The 22373-nt window shown below is 43.5% G+C and overlaps 1 protein-coding gene across 2 annotated transcripts in view; it reads left to right on the forward strand.

Annotated features, from left to right (window-relative positions):
• grm8a (glutamate receptor, metabotropic 8a) overlaps nt 1-21879 on the forward strand; it is a 216248-nt gene extending 194369 nt beyond the window's left edge. Inside the window, exons 11-13 of one of the 2 annotated variants that reach the window (XM_041963691.1) lie at nt 19599-19739; nt 19975-20084; nt 21809-21879. In XM_041963691.1, the coding sequence (XP_041819625.1) occupies nt 19599-19739; nt 19975-20084; nt 21809-21821 (264 nt within the window). In that variant the 3' untranslated portion in view covers nt 21822-21879. The remainder of the gene's footprint in view (nt 1-19598; nt 19740-19974; nt 20085-21808) is intronic. The other variant, XM_041963690.1, reaches the window with a different exon arrangement.
• Nucleotides 21880-22373: the final 494 nt, after the last annotated feature.

Raw genomic sequence — 22373 nt, forward strand, 5'->3', positions numbered from 1 at the left:
TTTGAACAGCTGGTAAAATAAACAAAGTGAGTATCTTCAAGAATCTAGAAATGTTTTGATTAGATACCTCGAAAGTGCTTGAAAAACGCTTGAATTTTACTCTTAAAAAGCTGTATGCACTCTGAAGATTACTTTACGGATCACAAAATAATTAAATGGATAAGCAAGACAGGAAAAAAGTTTAAAATGCTGGGTGTTTTCACCTCCTCAGGCATTTAGAAATCCTTCAGACAAAATGATCTTAGAGCAAACTGCTGCCTTAGGGAAGCAGTAATCAGGTAAATACTGCAAGTGATGAACTGATTGTGTGACAACCTATAAGAGGTGTCCTTTTACCTTATCAGTTTAGAAGTACAGGGTTTAGGAGGCATGAACATACAAACACTCAAACACCTAATCTGATCCATAACAATACAGTACACAGTAAACCATTGTATTTTCTTGAGCTAAAGCAGCGGCAGTTTATTGATTCTATTTCATGATAGCATGACTATCTACTTCATACGCTCATTGAGATTCAAGGCAGGCCTTTGATTGCAGATGTCACAGGTTGTACCTAACGCCTAAACCTTTGTATCCTTTAAATGTGCACATACAGCAGATTGATGAGCAGTAAACAGACATGTAGGCATGGTGGTCTAGAGATAGATAGCACGGTATCAGTCACAGCTTTCAAGTATGACATAATATGCCTTCAAGCACACACATACACTGTAGAGATACAAATCCAACGATGTTTAGGAAATGAATTAAAATCGATTGAAGGCACCAAAACAAAGTGTCCTTGACAGTGCATGTGAGTCCATCTGCACAATCTCCAGCATCAATATTCTGTCCAACTGTGTCGTCCTCCTCTACATAACTCTTATAGTCTGCCACTGTTATGGCCTGTCAGTCAGGCAATTTTCATTTCTCCCTCTCCTTGCGCCGCAGCCCATTTTCCTTTCAAGGTGGGTGTCTGCCTCTGTCGCATGGCAAAAAGCTGACATCAAAGTGATACCGTCTAATCACACATCAGGGAAGTCATACTCTCGCTGGATGCTTCACAGTGTTTTTCTGTTTGCTCGGGCTCATGTTTTTTGAGAAGCCTCAACAAGCCGGGGAGTTTTGGAGCAGTCAGTGATGCAGGAAGTATTAACTGCTAGGAACAGGTGTGCCAGACCTTCGCTGTCATGAGGTTAACATTGTGAAACAGTCCCACTTTGCTTACATTTTGGCAGCAAAACTACTTGGTTAGGTTTAGGAAAAGGTCATGGTTTGGATTCTAATTTATTGCTGTTACGTATTTGACATAACTTAAGTACGTAATTTAACTTAGAATAAGTTGATGTTGACTTTTGGTTTCACACGGGACACACGCAGCAGTCTCCTGGGTAAAAGTCCTGTGTTTGTTTCACCCGTCCATCCATCTACTCCACCCCCCTCCATACACAGGCTGTCTTGCTCTTTTGTTACCTGACTTCCTCCTTTCACTCTCTTCATGATTACTATAGCCACTAGAGGTTGCCACCTAACAAATGTAAATTTGGGTTCCAATAATCTTGCGCAGATGACCTGTATGACCATTTTTTCAGGTGCGTACTCACAGAACTGGAGTTACATCCATGTAACTACTTATTTCTCACTTTCCCCAGACAGAGGCTTTAATCCAATCATCATTTCTCCTTCAGTGTGTGCTCATGTGTATGTGTGGCTACAGAAGTCGTGTGTATGTTTGTACGCCATAATACAGGTATATGAGTGTGTGTGTGTGTGTGTGGGACCTGACGTGCCAAAGCATCCTTTCTTACCGGTCAGGCCGAGCAGCGTCCATGCCATGTTTGTTCAGCTAATTAGAATGTCCACCAGCACCTTCTTGTGTGTTTGGTTTTGAGTGTGTTTGTCTTGTGTGCTGTATTTAATTGGACTATCCACCAGTGCACATTTGTATGTCTGTGTATGTTGTGTCTAATTGGAATATCCTCTGGAGTGTGTGGCAGCTGGCTGGCTAACAGAGAGAGCAGAAGAGAGGGAGGAGAGAGACGAGTGAAAGGAATAAACAGGTAATGATGTGGCTCGCTGATGGGGCTTTAATGAGGAGAGCTCTACCAAGGGCATAGGTTTGGTTTCCGACGGGGGAGAAGGGGAAGGGGCTGCAGTAAAGTTAGTTGGAGGTTAGATGGCAACATGACTTGCATTATGATTAACTTGGTCATCAAATGGCCATCATGCTCTGTGTCATCATTGTTTAGTATTGTCAATGGTCTAATATAAATAGTTAATCTAATGTAATAGTTTGAAAACGGCTGTATTCATTTGTTTACGAACACTCCACCATGCTGCCACACATCCCTCCTAGGTACTTAGCATTAGCATACCTAGGACATCAGATGTTCTTTTAGGTCACTTTTCCCCCTTTTTTGCACTGTTTGTGACCGGTGCTTATTCTGAAATGTTTAAAATGTGCTTACTGCAGCTGTTCATTCGTTAATGGGGCTTGCGATGAGGCTGATGCTGAAACTGTGGCTTGCATAGTGTCTGTTGTACGAGTGCTTGAATCTTCCACCAGGCGTGATTCAGTGCTTCTGTTCAGGGTCGCTGTGGTACGATGCAGCTCCGTGGGAGTGTTCTAAACTTTGCCTTGCCTCTGACAAAAGAAAAAGCTAAACTCAGGGTCAGCTTCCTAGCTTTTTTTTCCAGACTTCCAACCCTATGTCAGAGTCTGACACGATATCTATACAGGCTGCATAGAGACAGCAGCATGTTAGCAGAGAAGCAGTTTGTGGGCTACCACAAGGCTTAAGTTTGGCATTTTAACCATCACCATGAAATCGATTGAGTCCATGACCTCATTAGCAAGCAGTTTACTAAGATAGTAAAGCATATGAGAAGTATGATCATTTTCTAGTAAGCTTACTTATAATGGGACTTTTTGCCAGTTTTTGGTGATTAGAAAGAATGCATGTTTAAGGGCTTCCTGCATTGGCTTCCCGGTTCAGACCCGGCACCTCAGTCCACTATTAATACAGTCTATGGACAGCCCAGAGAGCCCAGTCCTTAGAGTGCACTGGCAGAGACCTGAAGATGGTACATAGTTCGTGGTCAGTGCACAGTCAAGTGGTTGAAAGCTCTAAAAAAGCTCTAAACTGACCTTCTCTTAAGGTTTCTTTTCCCCAGTCAAACTACTGTTCACAGGGTCAAGAAAGAACTTTGTCTGTTATAGGAATCCTTCTTCGGTTCCCTGCTCTTGTCAGATGTGCAGTTTTCATGTGAGCACTGTGGCTTTAGGATCCGATGATCGACCTCTGAGGAATGAAATGGCATCTGCTTGCCTGTTTCTGGGTCAGTTTTTACATGTTGCATCAACTGGGAGAAGTGCTGGCGCTTTCTGTGTGTTACGGTGAGGTCAGCGGCGAAGTCTGACTCGAGCAGACTAGAGAAGTGACGCCTATGTGACGTAAACAGTATGTAACATGGAGACCTAATTGTCTTTCTGTACTCTCTAGGTATGTCAAATGCAGACCTCTGTCCTCACCCGCTCATTGACAGTTGCTTATCTCTCCCACACATGCACTTTTGTTGAGTCCTTTAGTCCAAACCTCTTCTCGTGTTTCTGCTCTCCCCGCCGTCTTAACACCCTCCCTCCCTCACACTCCCTTTTGCTCTGAATACTCAACATGGCTCTGAGTCGCGGCAGGCAGAGAAAAGAGGAAACAGACAGAGGAGAGGAGAAACGCAAAGCGAGGGCGGGGTGAGAATTGAAAGGGAAAGTTGCGGCGAGAGATAGGGACATGCAGGGAGATGCAGCGAGACACATGGAATAAGAATGTGAGCGATAAATCGAGGGAGAGAGGGATTCTTAGCCGTCACCAGCGAGGGAAGTATTGTTTTGAAATAGGTCATGCTACCATGCAGAGGCTGCTGGCTCCAAACAGCTTCTGCCGCACCCTGCAGAAAAGGGAAAGGTTGTGTGTGTGTGCATGTGTGCTTCCCCCTGCCTCTCTCCGCTTGTTGTAAAGCCCTAACCACAGGGTACATCCTCTCTCCGGCTATCTCTCTCCGCTTCAGCCTCATCACTCCTTTTGCCTGACACTGTGGACAGAAGATCTTTCTTTTTTTTTTATTTCCTTTCTTTCCTTTTTCTCCCTTCTCCTCTCTGTCTCTTTTATCTTCAGCTCTCTCTTTCTTTCTCCCCGTGAGCCACCTCCTCTGCTCTCCAGATGTCTTAAATACGGTCAGCTTGTTATCTCCTGCCTCCAACAGAGGGAGAATCAACCACCCCGCTGCTACCCACAGACCCACTCCCTGCGTGTGTGTGTGTGTGTGTGTGTGTGTGTGTGTGTGCGTGTGCGTGTGCGTGCGTGTGTGTGTGTGTGTGTGTGTGTGTGTGTGTGTGTGTGTGTGTGTGTGTGTGTGTGTGTGTCCTTTTTCCGCAGCATTTGTGTTTTTGGTATTTTTGTTCTCGCTTGCACGGAGACACATTTGAGCAGTTTTGTTCGTTAGTTCCTCCATATCGATTTGGGAGCTACTCAAACTTAAAGCTGTGCCGAACTCCATTTTTCCACATTCAAAGCTCCTGTTGAGATTTTTCCAATGAAGCTTTGAATGTCTGTCGCGATATCTTATGATCTCATCACCCTAAAAACAGAATCCTCAATTTGAATAATTGATTCATCGGATTAAATTAATCTTCTTTTTTTTATCTAATCAACTTTATTTAATGAATATAACAGTTTCATCAACATACACACATGTAGGCAGCTGGCTAATCCAATAAAGGCATAAAGTAACATGCTTCCAAACCTGCCATTTCTTTGACATCTTTCTACAGTCTTTGGCATGAAAGTGATGACTTCTTGATGGAGCGCCAAGCAAATGCAGATGCATAATGCCTTTTTTTTTAAAGCCTTATGTAATTTACTATGATAATGTTAGAGCCAAAATAGATTTTTGTCATTGTATGTATGTAAATATTTGACCGCAGTGAAAACACTATTTCTGAACGGCAACACATATGAATTGAAGTGCAGTATTTAGTTGAAATATAAACATGTGAATTTTGGGAGTGATTGCATCTCTTTTTTTCAGTATATTTTTTAGTTTGCCTGTACAGCACTCAGTTATTGGAAATTGGATCACAAAAGTCGAAACAAAAAATCTGCGCGGTATCCAAATGTCAGCGCTATGAATGAAGCTTTGAGGCTTTGAACTATTTGATGCAGCCCCACTAAGATTTGACATGTTTATGGGAATCTGAGTTTTTCTCTTCCTAGACGCGAACACGAACACCTTGGTCTACCTTAGTGGGTGCAGAGTGAATCGATGAGGTATGCAGCACAGTCAAAACCCAGCTCGGGAGCTGAATTATGCAGCGTCGTAGTGGAAGGACAGAGCCGAGTGTTCTGAACAGTATGAATCCGCCGGTTCAGTCACTGAAGCTGCTATTCATACACATCTGTGTCTCTCAAGGCCTCCCATTGACATTATCTCTCCGTCACATTCACCATCCCTCTCTCTCACACACCCACATGCCATCCAACCTTAGACCAAAGAAAGACCCATGTGTCCTAACCTCAGAATGCCCCCTTTAAGAAGTGAAGAATGGCAAGTGACTTCACTTTCAGTAACTTTCCTCATTTTTTTCTGTCACCATGATTGTGTTTGGTCCTCAGGAGTGTATATAGAACACACACAATCTATATACCTGCCTCACAAATCCATTTCTGCTCACAACACACACATACACGCGGTGTCAGGGCTCACTGTCCTCAGACAGATTTATAGCTGTGACAGCGGTCCCGGTGGAGAACCAGTGACCGCCCAGATCCTTACCAGGAGTAACCGTGGGTAATCAATCTCCAGTAATCTGAAGAGGTTGGGGGAGACAGAGAGAGGAGAGAGAGATGGAGGGGCAGAGTTAAAGTAAACCTCTGAGAGAGACGGTGAGGACAGCAAGGTAAACGAGAAAGATGGAGGATGAGAGAAGGAAAGGGAGTTGGAGGAAAAGAACGGGAGGCAGCGAGACTGAATGTACAGTACAAAAATGCAGCAAAGGAAGAATGAATCAGAGATTGTGGGAGTGCAGAGTGAGAGCGACGTCAACAGATAGAGTCAAAGGAGGGTGGGATTTACACAACCATAGAAAGATGGAGGAAGAGAGGCGAGCCAGTATAAGAGAGAGAGAAATGTAAATCGAAGAGGAGGAGGAGGGATAATATTGAAACACTGAGAGAAACAAAGAGAAAGAAAGAGGGATGAAGGGAAGCAGAGGAAAACGTCTGAGTCATTTGAGAGCCGGACAGATGGCCAACACTGCGGGGTCACCAGCGTTTAAACATCGCGACTGAGTCTCTCTGTCACACACAGCCGTCCCAAACACGACGCTACACGAGTGCCTCGGGAAGAGCGCACTTCAGGGTTTAATGTAACACTCAGTTTATTTCCATTTGTGCTTTGACTGGCCAGTGGGTGATTCCGCTGGAGCTTGTGTCAGTGTTTGAAACATCTATAAAACCTGATAAACAACAACCGCTTAAACAGCGTTTGCACTCAGCCTCTGAATGCCTGTAGCTTGTTTTTAAGAGTCCACATAAAAGTAATAATATTCAATAATATTGCATTCAATTAAACCGAAGCCCCAAATGCTAATAGTGGAATACCCAAATGCTGCCCGCTAATTGTATTTCTCGCTCCTTGCCTGAGCCGTGGCTGTTGCGTTGGTGAGATGTTAGCGAGTGGTGGGGAGTTGCTAGACTGTAGTTCAGACCGTCAGGAAGGATTTATGCGCACTGACGGGGCAAATTGCCCTGAATTAAACATGTCAGGTTGCGTGTTGTCTCCCGGGCAGGCAGACTGCCGCTCCCAAAGCAGGAAAGATGTGATGATTTGTAGAAATGTGCTATCATTCTTCCAATTTAACCATTTTGTGGGGAAAACGTGCGGAAGCGGCAGAAAAAAATCGCAAGCTGTTAGAAATAATGCTGAGATTGGTTCAATTTGCATTATTAGTAATTGCACAGGGTGGCTTGTGCTGTGCTGATTGTAAAGTCTCTTGAGGTTGTGATATTGATTAAATTGTTGTGACGCAGACTTAAAACTACTTTCAAAATTCAAACTTCCTTCTGATATTCCCATAATTAAGCTCATAGTTGGCACATGGGATGCACAGGGATCAACAGAACACAGGCAGAGAGCAGATGAAGTCTGGCCAATGCTCCTTTCCTCTGCTGGATTTAGACGTCATGTCGCCTTTATTCTGACAGAATTTACCAATCCTCGGGGTGATTATCTTTAACAAGGCTGTGTGGAGGGGTGGGGGAAAAAAAGACAACAAAAACCTTTCATTCATTTTTGAAGGAATAGGTTTTGCAATCTTTTGCAGGGTTCTGGTGGGATTTGGTCGTTTGGCTGGAAATGGGGAGAGACAGACAGCGAGTGTCAGATCCTGACATCAAACAGTGAGATGTTGAAGGATGGGGGGGACGCCCAAGGGGGGACCTCACACAGAGACGCCTCGCAGTCACACACAAGCACACACTTGCACGGCCTGAATGTGTTCACACACTGTGCAGTCACAAACTTACGCTGACATGCACGCACGCACACACTCGGAAACCCTTCTCAAGGGAGCAATAGAGACAGGAAAAGAACAGTATGAATCCCAACTTTTGCATAAGATTTCCTTTCAGCGCCTGATGCAACAGTCTCCTCCATCACCCTTACATCTCTGTTACTACACCGAAATAACAAAATCATATATGCTGTTGTATATTCTGTTTTTTTCCCCACCTCCACCATGGCTGTCGTTTCTTCATCCGTGCATGTGTCAGCCTGGCGACAGACTGGCTGCATGACAAAGCAAAAAATCATTAATACATAACAAAAGGCTTCAACACGGGCACTGCAGCTGATTAACTCGTTGTTCTGGCCCCTCTTTTTTGTGCCTATTAGCTTCTCACAAACGAAGGTTTTGAATTGAGAATTATTTTTGGTCTATTAACAGAGCAAGCTGTATAGTAACCAAAGCAAATGCGCAATATTTTAAGGAAATTATGTTGTATTAATTAACCACGAGGATGATAATTTAAGCAAAATGAGAAACATTGGAAAATTGATTAATGAAGCCACTGTAGATGCCCCGATTTAATTAGTGCTGTGCTGATGATCCCGAGAGAAATTCAAAGTTTGCAGCCCTTCAAGCTGTTGCCGTGCAGATGCGATAACCTGGCAACCAGTTGCTGGCAGCGGGAAGGAAATACTTGGCTTTGTGATTCTGGAGTTCTGTCAGACTCAGGCTGTCAGGGAGCATTCAGTTCTGAACCAGGAATAAAGAGTCCAGTCAACAAAGCGTTGCAGTGCAGCGCCATGATGTTCTTACTACTTACCAATCGGTGCTTCCAAATGAATTGAACTTTAATGCCACCGGGGTATTAGGTGTCGTCCCACATTAAGTGTTAAGCCACTGTAACAAAGAGCGCTTTATTAGCAGCTTGTATGTCAGTACAGTGGTTTGTTGTGCCTAAACGAAAGAAGTACTGCAAGTGTGGTGTTGTGAGTGTGAGAGCATTCATGTAACTGCACATACACAAGTTCGGAATAACTTTTAATTCATTCTTATGTGTATACCAATGTATACACACGTGCAGACAATATATGCATCAGAGCAGCAGGTGCATCAGTGCGTGTGTGTGTGTGCGTGCTATAACTGTATACCTGAGAAGCACTAACTGCAACAAGAAAAACAAAGACAAATGATGAGCGCTTGCTGTATTTATTATTTTCCTCTATGTTACTCCTCTCTGCAAATAAAAACACTACAGTGATGTGGATTTTCTGCCACTCCGTCACGGACCAGATTCTGACTGGATCAGGTTCAAATTATGTTTCTCTGCTTAATTCTTAAATCCTAACTGTATCACTTTAATCTTAAAGATTCTTAGTCTCAAAAAAAGTCAGCTGTTGTTCAGAAAATGCACGTGTACTGGTACTAGCGAGTTATCTCGCTTCTGGTGTATTTTTATTGGTGTCCGGCCAACTCTTAGGTCATTTTTTTTAAATAGAACAGAACAGAGGCCAACAGAGATAGTAAAATGACTCATTAAGTAAACAGAAATATGATTCCTGAAGCAAACAGAGATATGATTTCTTAAGTAAACATTGATATGATTCATTCGGTAGATATAAGAGTTAGTAGACTCTAGCAGACTTTATTTAAAAAGATCCTCTTTATGAACCCGTCTGCCCCATGCTCCTGAGCACAGAGCAGATGGGCACATCTTGTCCTCAGATTGACACTATAATAGCAGCCAACCTAACTTGTCTGATAGCTGTCTGAGCTTTACCGCAGAGCACACTGGACACTGACTGCAGTATACGGTGAACTTTGGAATGCACAAAAACAAAATAAGAAAGCTTTTGCTGTCGCTGTGGATGCAAACCACAAGCGTCTCATGAAAACTTAAACTACGTGGAATCTCACGCCAGGGAACAGTTGACCGGGGTGACTTTCGTTTCATAGATGCTGCTTTTTCGACACAGTTGACAATGATTAGCATGGCAATGTGGCAAGCACACGTGCAGCATGTCTGCATCATTAAGGAAAGTATCAAGGCAACAATATGCTCATGGCTTTGAAAGGCAAAGGGAGGACTGGTGACATTTCCTTCAAATTCAATTTCAAATTAACGTCGAATTAGAGGAGTTAGTGGACTCTTCTAAAGGAAAACATAATTAAAAGAAGTGGAGAAATCTGAGCCCACCGATGTGTTCCCTTAAATAAAGTCACCAAATAAAATCCATGATTTCATTACCTTGATTTCTTATTCTTGTATTAATTTCATCAGAATTACACGGGAGGCTGGGGAATGTGCAGTGTGGCTCAGTGCTAGCATGGAAAAGTGTTTTTGTGTCATTTCCAGCCCAGTTTCTGTCAAGATTGCACCATGTCAGCTGCAGAAATGTCCCATTTAACAACCGTAACAGAAGAGCAGACATACAGTTCATCCCGTTTTTACATGCTGAAGGTGTGACATATTTTTTCCCTACAACTTGGACAGCAGTCTGCTGACTGATGATGCTCCATGTAAGTCCTTGCTGGGTATTTTAATTGGCTGAAGCTGTGCACAGTGGGGCCACAATCGTGTCAGTTAGGAAAGCGAGAGTGAGGGAGAGGAAGCTCTTCGCGACGGGGCCACCTTCACGGTGCGCATTACCGTGAAACCTTTATACACAACTCAGAATTGGTTTGACTGGAGAATACTGGCTGAACCTCACACAGATCTGCAAGTCAATAAGAGCCGCACGCAACAAGCTGTGCCACAGCAAACACAGATGTAACAACAAACACCCTGTGCACTCTTTTATGACACACACAGACCTTAGACCGGTATGGATTAGATGGAGGAAAGTATGCCATTAAGTGCTGTTTTGTAGAAGGTAATGAGGCACTTGTGGACAAGAACTGACCACACTTGGGCCCAATTAAGCTGCTCTGACACAAAGTTAAAATGTTACAGTGGAGAATCCTGTGTCAGAGCTGTTTTTTTTTTTTTTTTTTTTTTTTGAAGGAGTATTTCATCACAGCACCATGTTGGAAAAATATTTGTGATGGGCTTGTGGAGAAGTGCAAGTTGAGGATTTAACAAGCTCTGAGTAAATGGCTACAAAAGTAACGTTTGTGTGTGTAAGAACAGAAGAAAAAACCACCTGTTTCTCTCAGTAATTTTTGAGCAGAAATGGGTTTCTAAATCATACCCTTCTCAACCCCCACAGTTGGCGGTTGGAATTGAACACTTAACTGAAATTGGTGCAACTTTTGTCAAGTTGTTGCATTCCACTGTGGCCATGAACTGATGGTTTTTGAGTTATTTTAAGACACACGAACTGGGAACACTTTTCTTCACTGCCAGTTTTGGGTTTGGATGGGCATCTATACAAAGCAGCTGGAAGTAATGGGTTTATATGTTGTCATTTCATGGTTTTTGTTGTGGAACAAATAAAGGGTCTCATCTCAGTATTTTAAGAGGAAAAAATGAAAAAAATGTGAGGTTGATGTGACTGGTGTGATGGCGCACTCTGCTGAATAACCTGCTGGTGTAAACAACATTGCCTGGTTAGGTTTCATGAACCTTCCCAGATGGTCATGATGTTGAGTTCTGTAAAGAGCAAAAGGACATTCTGACTTTTGGGGAACATTCAAGATGTTCTAGCAATGCTTAGGTGACCATTAATATAGGATGTTTCCTCTGGGTCTACATTCTCATACCTTTGCAGAACCTTTAGAGATGTTACAGGAACCTTAAGGGAATAAACCTATAATGTTATTGTTTTGGTCATATTCAGATCTTTCCATCACGTTCCCAGAATGTTTTCAGAATATTTAGTCACATTGCAGTAACCTTCAGGAGACCAACCTCAAATGTTTTTTTGGTCTTTGCATCACCTTTACAGAACATTTGCACAGCTTTTGGTAACATTACAGGAACTTTTGCAGAACCTTTGGGAGACCTAAAAATTGCTATCTTGAAATACCATCAAAACATGTTTATACCATGAAACAAAATTTAGTAATGACTTAAAATGTGTGATCAACAAGTCGGATAAACACATTTCTAACAAGACATGTACCAGTCACACTGCGTGCATGTAAATGTCTACTTGATTAGCAGGGTGCAGTACACATTTACACATACATATTTTAATCCAAAACTGAGTCTTCAATGTTTGTTTCTTTCACATCATTTCAGATATGATTGTTACAAGTTCCATCTGGCATTATAGTTGTATGCTTACACCAGATTAGGCAATCAGTGTCAGAGACACCGACGTCCTCTGGGTCAGGCTCGGGCTCTGCACCATCACTCCTCATGACGCAAGTCACATCACATATTGCTCAATGGAACTGCTGGCGTCAGCGTTTGTGTTCTGTTGGGGCAAAATACAACATGAGCAATGAATACAAGTTTAAAAGATAAAGTGCAGAAAGACACTGGAGTCAAGACAGCTAACAGAAGTGAATGAAATATGCTGCTTGCATGGGTTTAACACATGCTCCGAAAAATGCCACATTCCCAGATGACCCTGCAGGAGCTGATGGTGGCCGTTTCAGACAATGCTTGTGATTCCACAAGACTGTCTTTGCTCAGTCTCAAAACACTGCACCATTAGAGAGTCTCATTTGTTCCATATCAATATACTCAAATGTCAAATCCTACTAGAATTCATGCAAATTCAACATAAGCGTTGCGACAGTGAGCCTCCCTACTGTGCATCAGTTATCCAACATGCAGCGTCTATGCAAACCTGCGGCATAACAAGCAGATCGGGAAAATATGGCTGATACTTCTGATGATTTAACTGTTGGAGGTGGTCACCTCCGCGGCTCGCTGCTGCTATCTAACATTAACGTTATACTCCCTTGTTTCTGCTGCTGTGGAGACCAACTTCCCCGGCAAGGCCTATCAGAGTTTTGCCCGATCTGATTCCAAAGTCCAGCTGAATGAAATCAACACTTAGGCACAAAGATGGTCCTGTTAGAGGGAGCAATTACCAGCGGTGACGGAAAACTAGCACCGCCACAGCCCGGGCCACACACACAGTCGGAGAGAAGTGGACTGCATTGCAAAAAAAGAAAAAAAAAAAAAACTTTTCCCCTGAGACATAAACACGCCCTGAAAACATGCTCCAAAAATACTGAAGGAGAAGCAGAAGCCGTGGCTCGCCGTGAGAGAAAGTCTCTCCGGTAAGTGGAGGCCTAATAATCAGCCGCCACCGACTGTAGGTAAACAAACTGGGTCAGACGGTGGAGGCCCGCTGGCGCCTTTTAAAAATGTGGCCACAAACAGCACGCACCACCTGATTACCAACTTTATTCTAAGGTTACAAACCCACCTGCAGCCTCAGAAATCCACTGACGAGCTAATGCTGGTGCTAGCATTAGCTGCCAGCAGAAACCTACATCTTTGGCTGACCTTGAAGCTGATTAGCTCTGCCAAACTTAAGTCCAACACACACTCCAGCATTAGTATTTCAGTGTTTTTAATGTTGGTATGATCAAGTGCTTGGTTTAAAATAAGCACCTATTTTCAGAATATATAATGCAGGCAAATATAGGCTGACAACACAATTGAGGATCTAGTCTTTTTCAGAATATTTGAAAATGGACAATGTTGCCCAAAGTTACCATTTATGTGTTCACTGTTGTATTTAATTGATCGATTACCAAACACTTTGATCCTAAAACTTGAAAACGAACCAGAACATAAAAAAAAAGAGTGATCCTCATCCTTCATGTTCAGTAGTGGTAAAAACTGGTTCACGCTCCAATTTTTTAAACAAATAAATAAAAATAAAGTGCTTTCAACCTCCCGTGGCTCAGGTGATTAAATAGATGAGTGGTCCCAGGGTGTGAGTGGCCAGAAACAGGAGGTGTCAGACACACACACACACACTTGGGAGGCTTTGACACTAAATTGCAGTGTGAAGTTAGTTCAGGACCCTCGGGCAGTCTGTAAAGTCACCCCGCTCGTAAAAGGGTGCGGTTAGGACAGGAACCAATCAAGGACACCTAAACTCATTATCAGTCCACAGTCGGTAGCGTGTCAAATTAGTAGAGCTTGAGATGGAGAAGAAAAAAAGAAGAATGGGGTAGACAAGCAGAAAGGAAGTAAGGAAGGCAAACAGATCAGAAAAGTTTAGAGAGGCTAAGCAGCACATATAGAGAGGGATTTATCAAAAGGAGGAGTGAGTACAGAAGAAAACCTTTTAAAGAGACATATAAGGCAGCTTGGAGTGTGTTGCAGAGTGAGATAGTGTGGCCAGAGATGAGGGGACGATGAGGAAAGATGATCGAAGGATACAAGATGTCTTGGTCATGCGAAATGCTTTCTCACTCCTGTATTTTTCTTATTCCCAGTCTCTTTTTCTTGTTCCCTCTGACTGCTCGCTGGCTCAGGACATGAAACAAAGCCTCCAGTAGTCATGTCTTCTGAATGAGAGCTGGAGAGACAGAGATCAGAGTGACTTCTGGCAGGAGAGCTTGGCGACTCCGCGACAGCAGAGGGTTGAACACGAGTTCAGCTTTACGCAAGGGCGCGGCTTTTCGCTGCAACGGTGTCCAAGTGACTGTGAAACTTCTTTTTTTCACTTCACTTCAAATCACCAGTTTGCCCCAGTCGGTGTCCGACCTCACCTGCCCACTGTTATTGGCTGGGGGCTACACACCCACTGCCAAAAGGGTGCAAGCCAGAAATGCACAGTGCACCTTTAAATGCTTCATCAAAAATGCGAAACTGTGCACAGCAGCGCCAACAAATGACAACGGGCAACTGCTCCGCCTCTTGGCAACGCACAGCAAAAAGCCGGTTGCTGGGTTGAACGCTCAGTGAAGCTGTGTTAATTTGAACACGCGTGAGCTTCTGTGCGAGTGTCCTGTGGGAAAAACTTTGCGTTTCATCTGTGCTGCAGGACTTTGTTCCTCAGTTCAGTCGCCGCGCGGCTTTGTCATCACTGCTCCTTTCCCCGCATTTCTCCATCGTCCTCCTCCACTTCCTGTCAACCGATTCTTGTTCTCCCAAATGTTTCCTTTCTTGTCTCTTGTTCGGCTGCTACCTCTCTTACTTCCTCCTGTTTATTCTCTCTCCCGCTCCTCCCGTCTTTCTGTGTCTCTCCGTCTCCCCCCTTTCTCTGCTGTTGGCTGTGTTGGCCATGTTGCAGGCCAGAGCTCTTTGATTTCACCACTCTCTTTCTCACTCTGTGGTACGTATGAAAGGAGTTGCAATAAATCAGAGAAGCAGCGTAATGACTTAAAATGTTTCGTGTCTTGGTTCATCAAGCATGAGAGGGCTGGTTTGTGTGTGTGTGTGTGTGTCTCTCTGTTCTTTTACCCCATGCATCATATGATTCATACTTCTACGAGGGCATGCTTGTCTGTGCGTGCACATGCAACAATTTACACACAGTAGATTTCCTACAACCTGCTTTCAAAAGCGGGGACTAAAGCGGGCAGCACCTTTTTATTTGGAGAGGGGAAGGAGGCCACAAGACATGCAGAGAAAATAAACCTGCATATGTTTTAGGTCTTAATGCGCACATGTCACATCTGTGTGTATCAGCAAGTGGAAAATGCAGAAGATCTGTGTCCTTTAGTTAGTTTGCTTATGATGCACTGCTCGAACGATGTATCTATAGTGCCGCCAAGCCATGCCAGAAGAGCCGTCAACGTTAGCTGTCATGCCTCAGCTGTCTGCTGTGAGGAGAAGACTGCTCCCTCTATACTTACTGTAAGTCACTAATGGGCGGCCTAACTATCAAGCTGCCTGTCTCTTGGGATCAGCCACGTCTCCCAGGAATTACGTTCTCATGCAGGGGGGGGGGAGTATTTGGCTTCAGGCCTACAGGTATGATGTTTTCTGTGCTGCCGCATCTACAAAACCGACCTCTCACTTCCGCCTCCACGTGCATCTGGAGACCACACTCCACCCATTCGTCCACAGACTCTTTCCCTCCAAAGCTCCTCAGGGAATGTGTTCGTGATATGAATGGCATAGTTTTATGTCCTCAAATTTGTTCTGCCTGCTCATATCGTCCTGTTTAATATCAAACAGTGGCAAAAGTGATTGTTTTGGGGAAGCTTGTTTTGTTTGGGCATTCTGTGGCTCGGAGGTGATGAGGGATCGAACGGTCAAAGAGTTGCATCGTCTGCCAAGCTTGCACTGACACTTAAATACATCCCCTCCTCTGCTGCCTGCGCCGTGGCTCAATCCAGATCCGCCTTAAAAACCAACTCTGTTTCTGGCCCACCGCATCTGAGGGGACGAACAGTTCTGATACAGCATGTTGAGAATAAAATGGAATCTGAGCAACGTTATTTTTTCCAAATATTTTCAATATGAGATGATTTAGCAGAAAAATAGCCCAGATATCAGTGATTAAAAATGATGGTAAGAAACATTGTGATGGGATCTGTGTTTAACAACAGTGGATCTATCCTTTTTAGCACTAATTGAAAAATAACAAGGTGTCCAGCAAACAAAAATTAAAGTGAATTCTCCTGAGAGGACAATAAAAACTCTTCTGTGTAATCAGCACAGCACTGCTGATTCAGCGTAGGCAATATTACTCACCGACACTGACCAGCAATTTACTTAAAGCATTACTTTCTTGAACCTTAAGACGAAAAGTAAGTGCACCAGGAAGTATTCGTCCACAGAATCTAGCATACATCTTTCTCTTAATATTTTTTTCCAGTCCTCTTCCTCTCTTCCCTTTTTTCTCCCCAGGTGTTAAAAGCACATCAGCCATCACTCCTCTGTTCCCCCTTTCTAAATCTCTCCCTATCACGGACCAGAGAGGCTCCGCCTGTAAATGTTTTAAACCTTAAGGGAACACATTGTATGCAGCCATCCGTGGCTAATCGTATACTTTCCGAGGGTGACTTTTGGGATAATAGAGCGCTCCTCCAATGCACACATTTCTAGCCATTATCAGCTGTGGACAGCAGGGTGGAGGAGGACGGTTTCAGCCGTCAGTGCGTACGTCTTTGTGTAAATAACAGCTGGAAGCCACAACTTTGGACCAAAGGCTAGATGTAATGGAAGCGGCTATCAGCAGACTCGCTGCTGTTTTGATAAGAGCAAGTTCACTGCTTAAGGGGATCTTGGCTTTGCTGTCATTTTCACTCCAATTCGACCTTTTTTTTTCTGCGAGTTATTCCATTTTCACTCTTTCCACCCATCGACTCCCTTCCAATCTTTTCTCTCCATCTCGGTTTCACTCCCGTCTCTCTCCTGCTGAAAACACTTCCATCTGCTCCTCTCTGATACAGCCACTCGCTGATCCCGGTATCAGTACAATTCAATTGAGTGCAGTTTGTTGGCAGGGCATATGAGAACGAAACAATATGGCAAAGTACAACTGAATCCACAAATTCTCCCCTGCATCTTTCCCTCGTGATCTTTCTTCCTCTTGTTTAATTGGTGATCAGTCTCAGACAACTGCAAAATTCAGTCCCGTGTTAGTGCTTTGTTCTGCACGCGTGTGCCCGTGTTCGTGTTTGATCTTGTGGTCGAGGTGAAAGGCAGCCGATGGGAGTTTAAACTGCTATCAGAGCCTGTAGGGGAGATGCAGTCGGAGCTCTTTAACCCGGGCTGACCCATTGTTGGTCGTCCAGAAAAGCAAAATGGAAGCGTTTCCATGTAAAGCGTAAGCACGCTGTATGGACTGTATATTTAAATGAAAGGCCAATATTAAGCAAATGTGACACACAAACATTCCTAGATTCGTTTTTTGGGCTTCATGCATCTGTTTGTCTCTCTCTCTCTGTGTGTGTGTGTGTGTGTGTGTGTTTGTGTGTGTCACTTTGCCTCCAGTTCATTGGCTGTGCACTCCCCTTTCCCTTTGGCTACTGTCAATATTATCAACTTACGCCTTCAGGCAGGCATGTGCTCCTCTTCCTCTATTCTTGCGAGGACCAAGCTTTTGAAACCTCGACAACGACGACAGTTTGGCTTCTTCAGAGACCCGTTCGAGGGTTAAGACTTGTTTGAGGCAGGGCAACTTTATTTGTATCGCACATTTCACACACAGAGAAGGATAAATGTGCGCGCCTGCCATCACACAGTCAGCTGAGCATGTAAGCAGCAGGTATTTTCATCTATTAAATATTAGTTAATTAGATTTTTTTGTGCTTTTGTTGTGTGCTTCAATCCTATTTTACAATGAGCGCTTTTTGAGGTCAGTGTCAAGAGCTTTGCTAAGAAATGTGCACCTTTTGCTCAAGGATGTGTTTCTGCAGGCAAACTTTTCATGTATCCTCACTACATTAGGAGAATGTAGAGCTTTTATTTCCTAGCCTGCTGAAAGTCACAGTTCCAGCGCCGTAGCTCAGCAGTTTAACTTCTGACTGAGATTCCTGAGGTCATATCCTCTTTAGTTTTTTTAATAATGTGCATTTCCAATTTCCAATTTCTCACAAATGGTTGAATGTTTTCTCAAAATGAAACCTCTTCTAGAGGCTTATTTAGAGCCTACAATGAATTCTGAATTTAATTGCCAAATTAAAAAAGTGAAAATTGAGCACACCCTGCTTGACACTTTTGTCCCAAGTGTCTTGGTATTATTTGGTCCCCCAGGAATGCAAACACCAGTCGTGTCCATAGTTGCACTTATCCAGTTGATATTTAATCCGTGCAGGTACCACATGTATTTTTTTTTCTATGTTGTTAAGTAGCCCTTTTTATGTAATATAAAAGGAGTTTGTCCTTAAGTCAACAGTAGTGGATCAAACATGATCCAAAGTAAAACTGCAGCACTTGTGTGATTTTCCAAAGCTGGCTGTCGAAGGTGTGAACTCACTGCAGAGTTAACGGCGCAGCTTCACTTTCTCTCCGCTTCCTCCTTCCTGTCAGGCTATGGTTACTAGCACTGTCTCAATCAGTGTGCTTGTGCACTTTTTGACAATGTGCTTGGACACTGTTGTCTTTCTGTTCTCTCGTTCTCTTTCTCACTTCATCAGTGTCTGCACGAGTCACATCTCCTCCTCGCTTGCCCCCGTTCCACAGCATCATTTTTTGTTCCGTGCTTCTTCCCTCCCTTCCTCCTCTCTCTGTGCCTCTCTATGACTTCCCCTTCCAGGCTTTGTCTTTCCATTTCTACAATTCTTTCCCATTTTTTCCATCCCCCTCACCTCTCCCTCCCCTGCCTGTCTCTCTTGATGTACTGCAGACAGTGCTCGCCTGATGAGCACCATGTCTTGAGAGCTTGTCAGCGGTGTCAAGTCTGTCCTCCTCCAACTTACTCTCTGAAACCCACTAAGGACCTGAGGACTAGTGCTTGGTCCAGTGCAGCATGTACATTTGTGTCTGCCGTGCTGTCTTCTTGTTTTATTAGAACTGTCTTGCTTCGCAGGAACGAAGAGGTCTAATAGTAGTCTAATTTAGTAGGCTGTACATAACAATTTTGACTGTCTGCCTATCGCAAGTGTCATCATGTTTGTCCCTCAGTCCACTGTCGATACCCTTTCACTAGTGCCTGCCATCTAGTCCACTATCCAGCACAGCATCTGTCTGCCTGTCTGTATGTTTGACAGCACGGCTGCAGTCATTCAATCTCAGAAACGCATGGATTGTTAGAGGGAATCTGCAGTTCACGAACAGTTCAGCCCTTGAAAACAAAAGTTTCCCTTTCCTGTAAGGTCTCCTGTAGACACAAACTGCATCCAGACTCTTAGAAAAAAAAACAATTTTGTCTAATTTCTGTCAATCAGCTTACCTGATGCAATAAACCACACCCATCTGGTGTTTCAGCCTGCCAAAAACAATGCTAAGAGTCGTTTCAACATCCTGCGACTAAGAGACAAGCTCTGCAGCACACGGGCAATTAAGCAACTTCATTGGTGCCATCATTTCAAATACCATTTGATCTACCTGCCTCGTGTGTCTGCGGCTGTCAGCGCACACTTTCTCAGCTCTTGTTAGACCATCCTTTACTTCCTGTCTCCCTCCCATCTGTCCTCCTCCTCTTTCCCTCATCAGACATATTCTGTAGTCGGACGATTACACAGACTATCTCTGACAACTTGAAATGTGATAAATGACTCTGTCTCACTGTCTCCCTCCTCCTAGATGTATATCCAAACTACCACCCTGACCATCTCTCTCAGCCTGTCTGCCTCCGTGTCTCTGGGGATGCTCTACATGCCCAAGGTCTACATCATCCTCTTCCACCCTGAGCAGAACGTACCCAAACGAAAACGCAGCTTCAAGGTGAGGTGGACCTGAGTCTCATACCTTATGTTTCCATTATATTGTCCATATCTTAATTGGTTGTATTTGATATTTTGACTGAAGGGTAGGTATGACTTATGGGGACGAAATGAGGAGAATGAATCTAACAATGCACAATGTGGAATTACACTAAGCTTAAGACGGGAACCAGAACTTACACCCTGCTAATGTCGTCATTTCCAATCGGTGGATTTCTGAATGCATGGTGACACAGGCAATCGTGACAGCTGCCACCATGTCGGGGAAGCTGACCCAGAAGGGAGGAGACCGGCCCAACGGAGAGGTGAAGACCGAACTGTGTGAGAGCATGGAGACCAACAGTGAGTAAGAGAACACCAAAGTTTTATAATTATACATATAATAAACTATATAAAACTACATCATCAGAATGAGAATTGTATAAGAGCTTGCAGACCAACAAGGAGTAAGGAATGTTAACTTAAGGTTTAATAATATGTTCTCAAAACTGTGCACTATGTTATGTACAGTAATGTATATACTGTCATTAAAATTACATGGACACTAGATGATCTATGTAAAGTTGCAGCACTAACTATGACTGTAAAGCTCACTTTAAGATTAACAGTCATTAGTTGCAGTGCAGAAACATTTTCTTATTCAACATAAAAACATATAATATACATGCACAATAACACACACACAGATGCTGTATAGAGAGGTCAAAACTGAATGCTAATGAATTGGAGATGCGTTTTATCACGGTGCAGTCTAACAGCTGTTCATATGGGGTTATTTGCATGCCATGATGGAGTAACACCAAACTCCATACAAACAAATGAGCCAAACAAACATTTTCCCTCGTGTACCTTTTTTGCTTAGATGCACAGTTCGCGTGAAGCTTTTGTTTTGCATTAATCAAGCTAAAAGTTTTAATTCTCATTTGAAAATTAATTTCACGCCTGGCGTTTTTTTTTTTTTTTTGCACGGCAGAACAGCTGCAACAGTGACAGTTTTTAAAAGACGTGGTGCGTTTTTCTCTGACAGTGAAGCACGGTTACATCCATTTCAAAGCTCTGTTCTGTGTTAAGCTGGTCGCTCTGTGTCAGCAATCTGCAGATGAAATGCCAATGAGTGTGTGTGTTTGTGTGTGTGTGTAAATGTGCATGATTAGCTGTGTGCTGGCATGTTTTTGTACGAGTACGATTCGTTTGTCCTTTGGTGTGTGCGCATATTTCTCTCGGTAGTTGTGTTTAAGTGGTGTTCGTGCACTTGTCACATAAAAGTATTTATGTCTCAGCCTTGCTGTGCATGTGTTTCTGTGTAGTCTATGAATACTGTAGGTAGGGGCTTAATAAGTTTCAGACCTGTGTTTTCCTGTCAGCACTTCATTGGCATCAGTGAAGGAAGCAGGTCACAGATCATTCATTATACTTTAACTGCTTAGTCATCTCCTTACATGCTTTACTTTGCAAAAAGTTTGCAAATTAATATGTTCCATACGGCCCAAGCGACACTGTATTTATACAACGGTGACAGGCAGAAAGCAAGAATGCTTCTTTGCTACCTGACATTTTGCTTAAGAGTGCTCTTCAGAAAATATCAATAAAAAGCTTTGGACATTTTTCAAGTCTGCATGCACTCAACACTCATTTCTTTGGTATATTTTTTGTCATCAAGGACCTTTTTCCATTATTGCAGTGTGAAGGCGAATCACGAGTGAACGACAGAATAAAAAAAAATGAAGGTGTTGTATGAAAGAGTATAACAATGGCGCAGTTAGAGGCGTGTGGTTGCTGCAAAAACATTGACATTTACCACGGAACGCTTGAGGGGACACAAGACATAATGGGTTTGACAAAAAGCCCCAACAACTCAGGTGGACTGTGGACGTGACACTGTGACGTGACCATCTGTAGCAAAATCTGCTCTCAACTGCTCTTTCTTCTTTGTTTCCTTTCCTCCTCCCCTTCCATTCCTCCAATCCGTCTCTTCCATTCTCTCTTTCCCTTTTCCACTATTTCTTTCTCTTACCCTCACACCCACTCCTTCCCTTTTGTCCGCCTTCCATCCTCTCCGTATTCACGCAGCTTCATCAACTAAGACGACGTATGTCAGCTACAGCAATCATGCCATTTGAAGGGACCACAGAAGAAGAAAGAAGGGATTGGACTGGATAGGGAAGGGGGGGGGGGGGGTGGGTGGGTTGTGTTTTGGGGAAGTGGCGTGCGAAATAAGGAGCCGCCGTTCTCGGCCGAAGAACTGGCGGACGGACAGAGCGACCGATGGAATCCAAGCATGAGACATTTTGTATTGTTCCGCATCAAACCACAGAGAGGTGGGACCACATAAACAGCCAGTCAGTGTGCCTGCTTTCCCGCTGCTCACAGCTCATTGGTCCTACCATGAACTTAACCTGTTTAAAAAAAAAAACAAAAAAAAGACACAACATGAAAAAAGTGACATACCATAGGACGCTGTGGTGGACAGAGTAACTATTAAAACCTACAAAAAAAAAAATCCTGAAAAGAAAAAAATCATGTAGACATTATATCTAAAAGGGCAAAGGTGGGGCTGGGAAAGAGATTTGACAGATTACATTTTAAAAGATATTTAAAAAGAGTAATGTAAGAGAAAATCTATGAGACTCAAACA

Source organism: Chelmon rostratus, chromosome 22 (genome assembly GCF_017976325.1).
Source record: "Chelmon rostratus isolate fCheRos1 chromosome 22, fCheRos1.pri, whole genome shotgun sequence".
In the NCBI taxonomy this organism is placed as follows: Eukaryota; Metazoa; Chordata; class Actinopteri; order Chaetodontiformes; family Chaetodontidae; genus Chelmon; species Chelmon rostratus.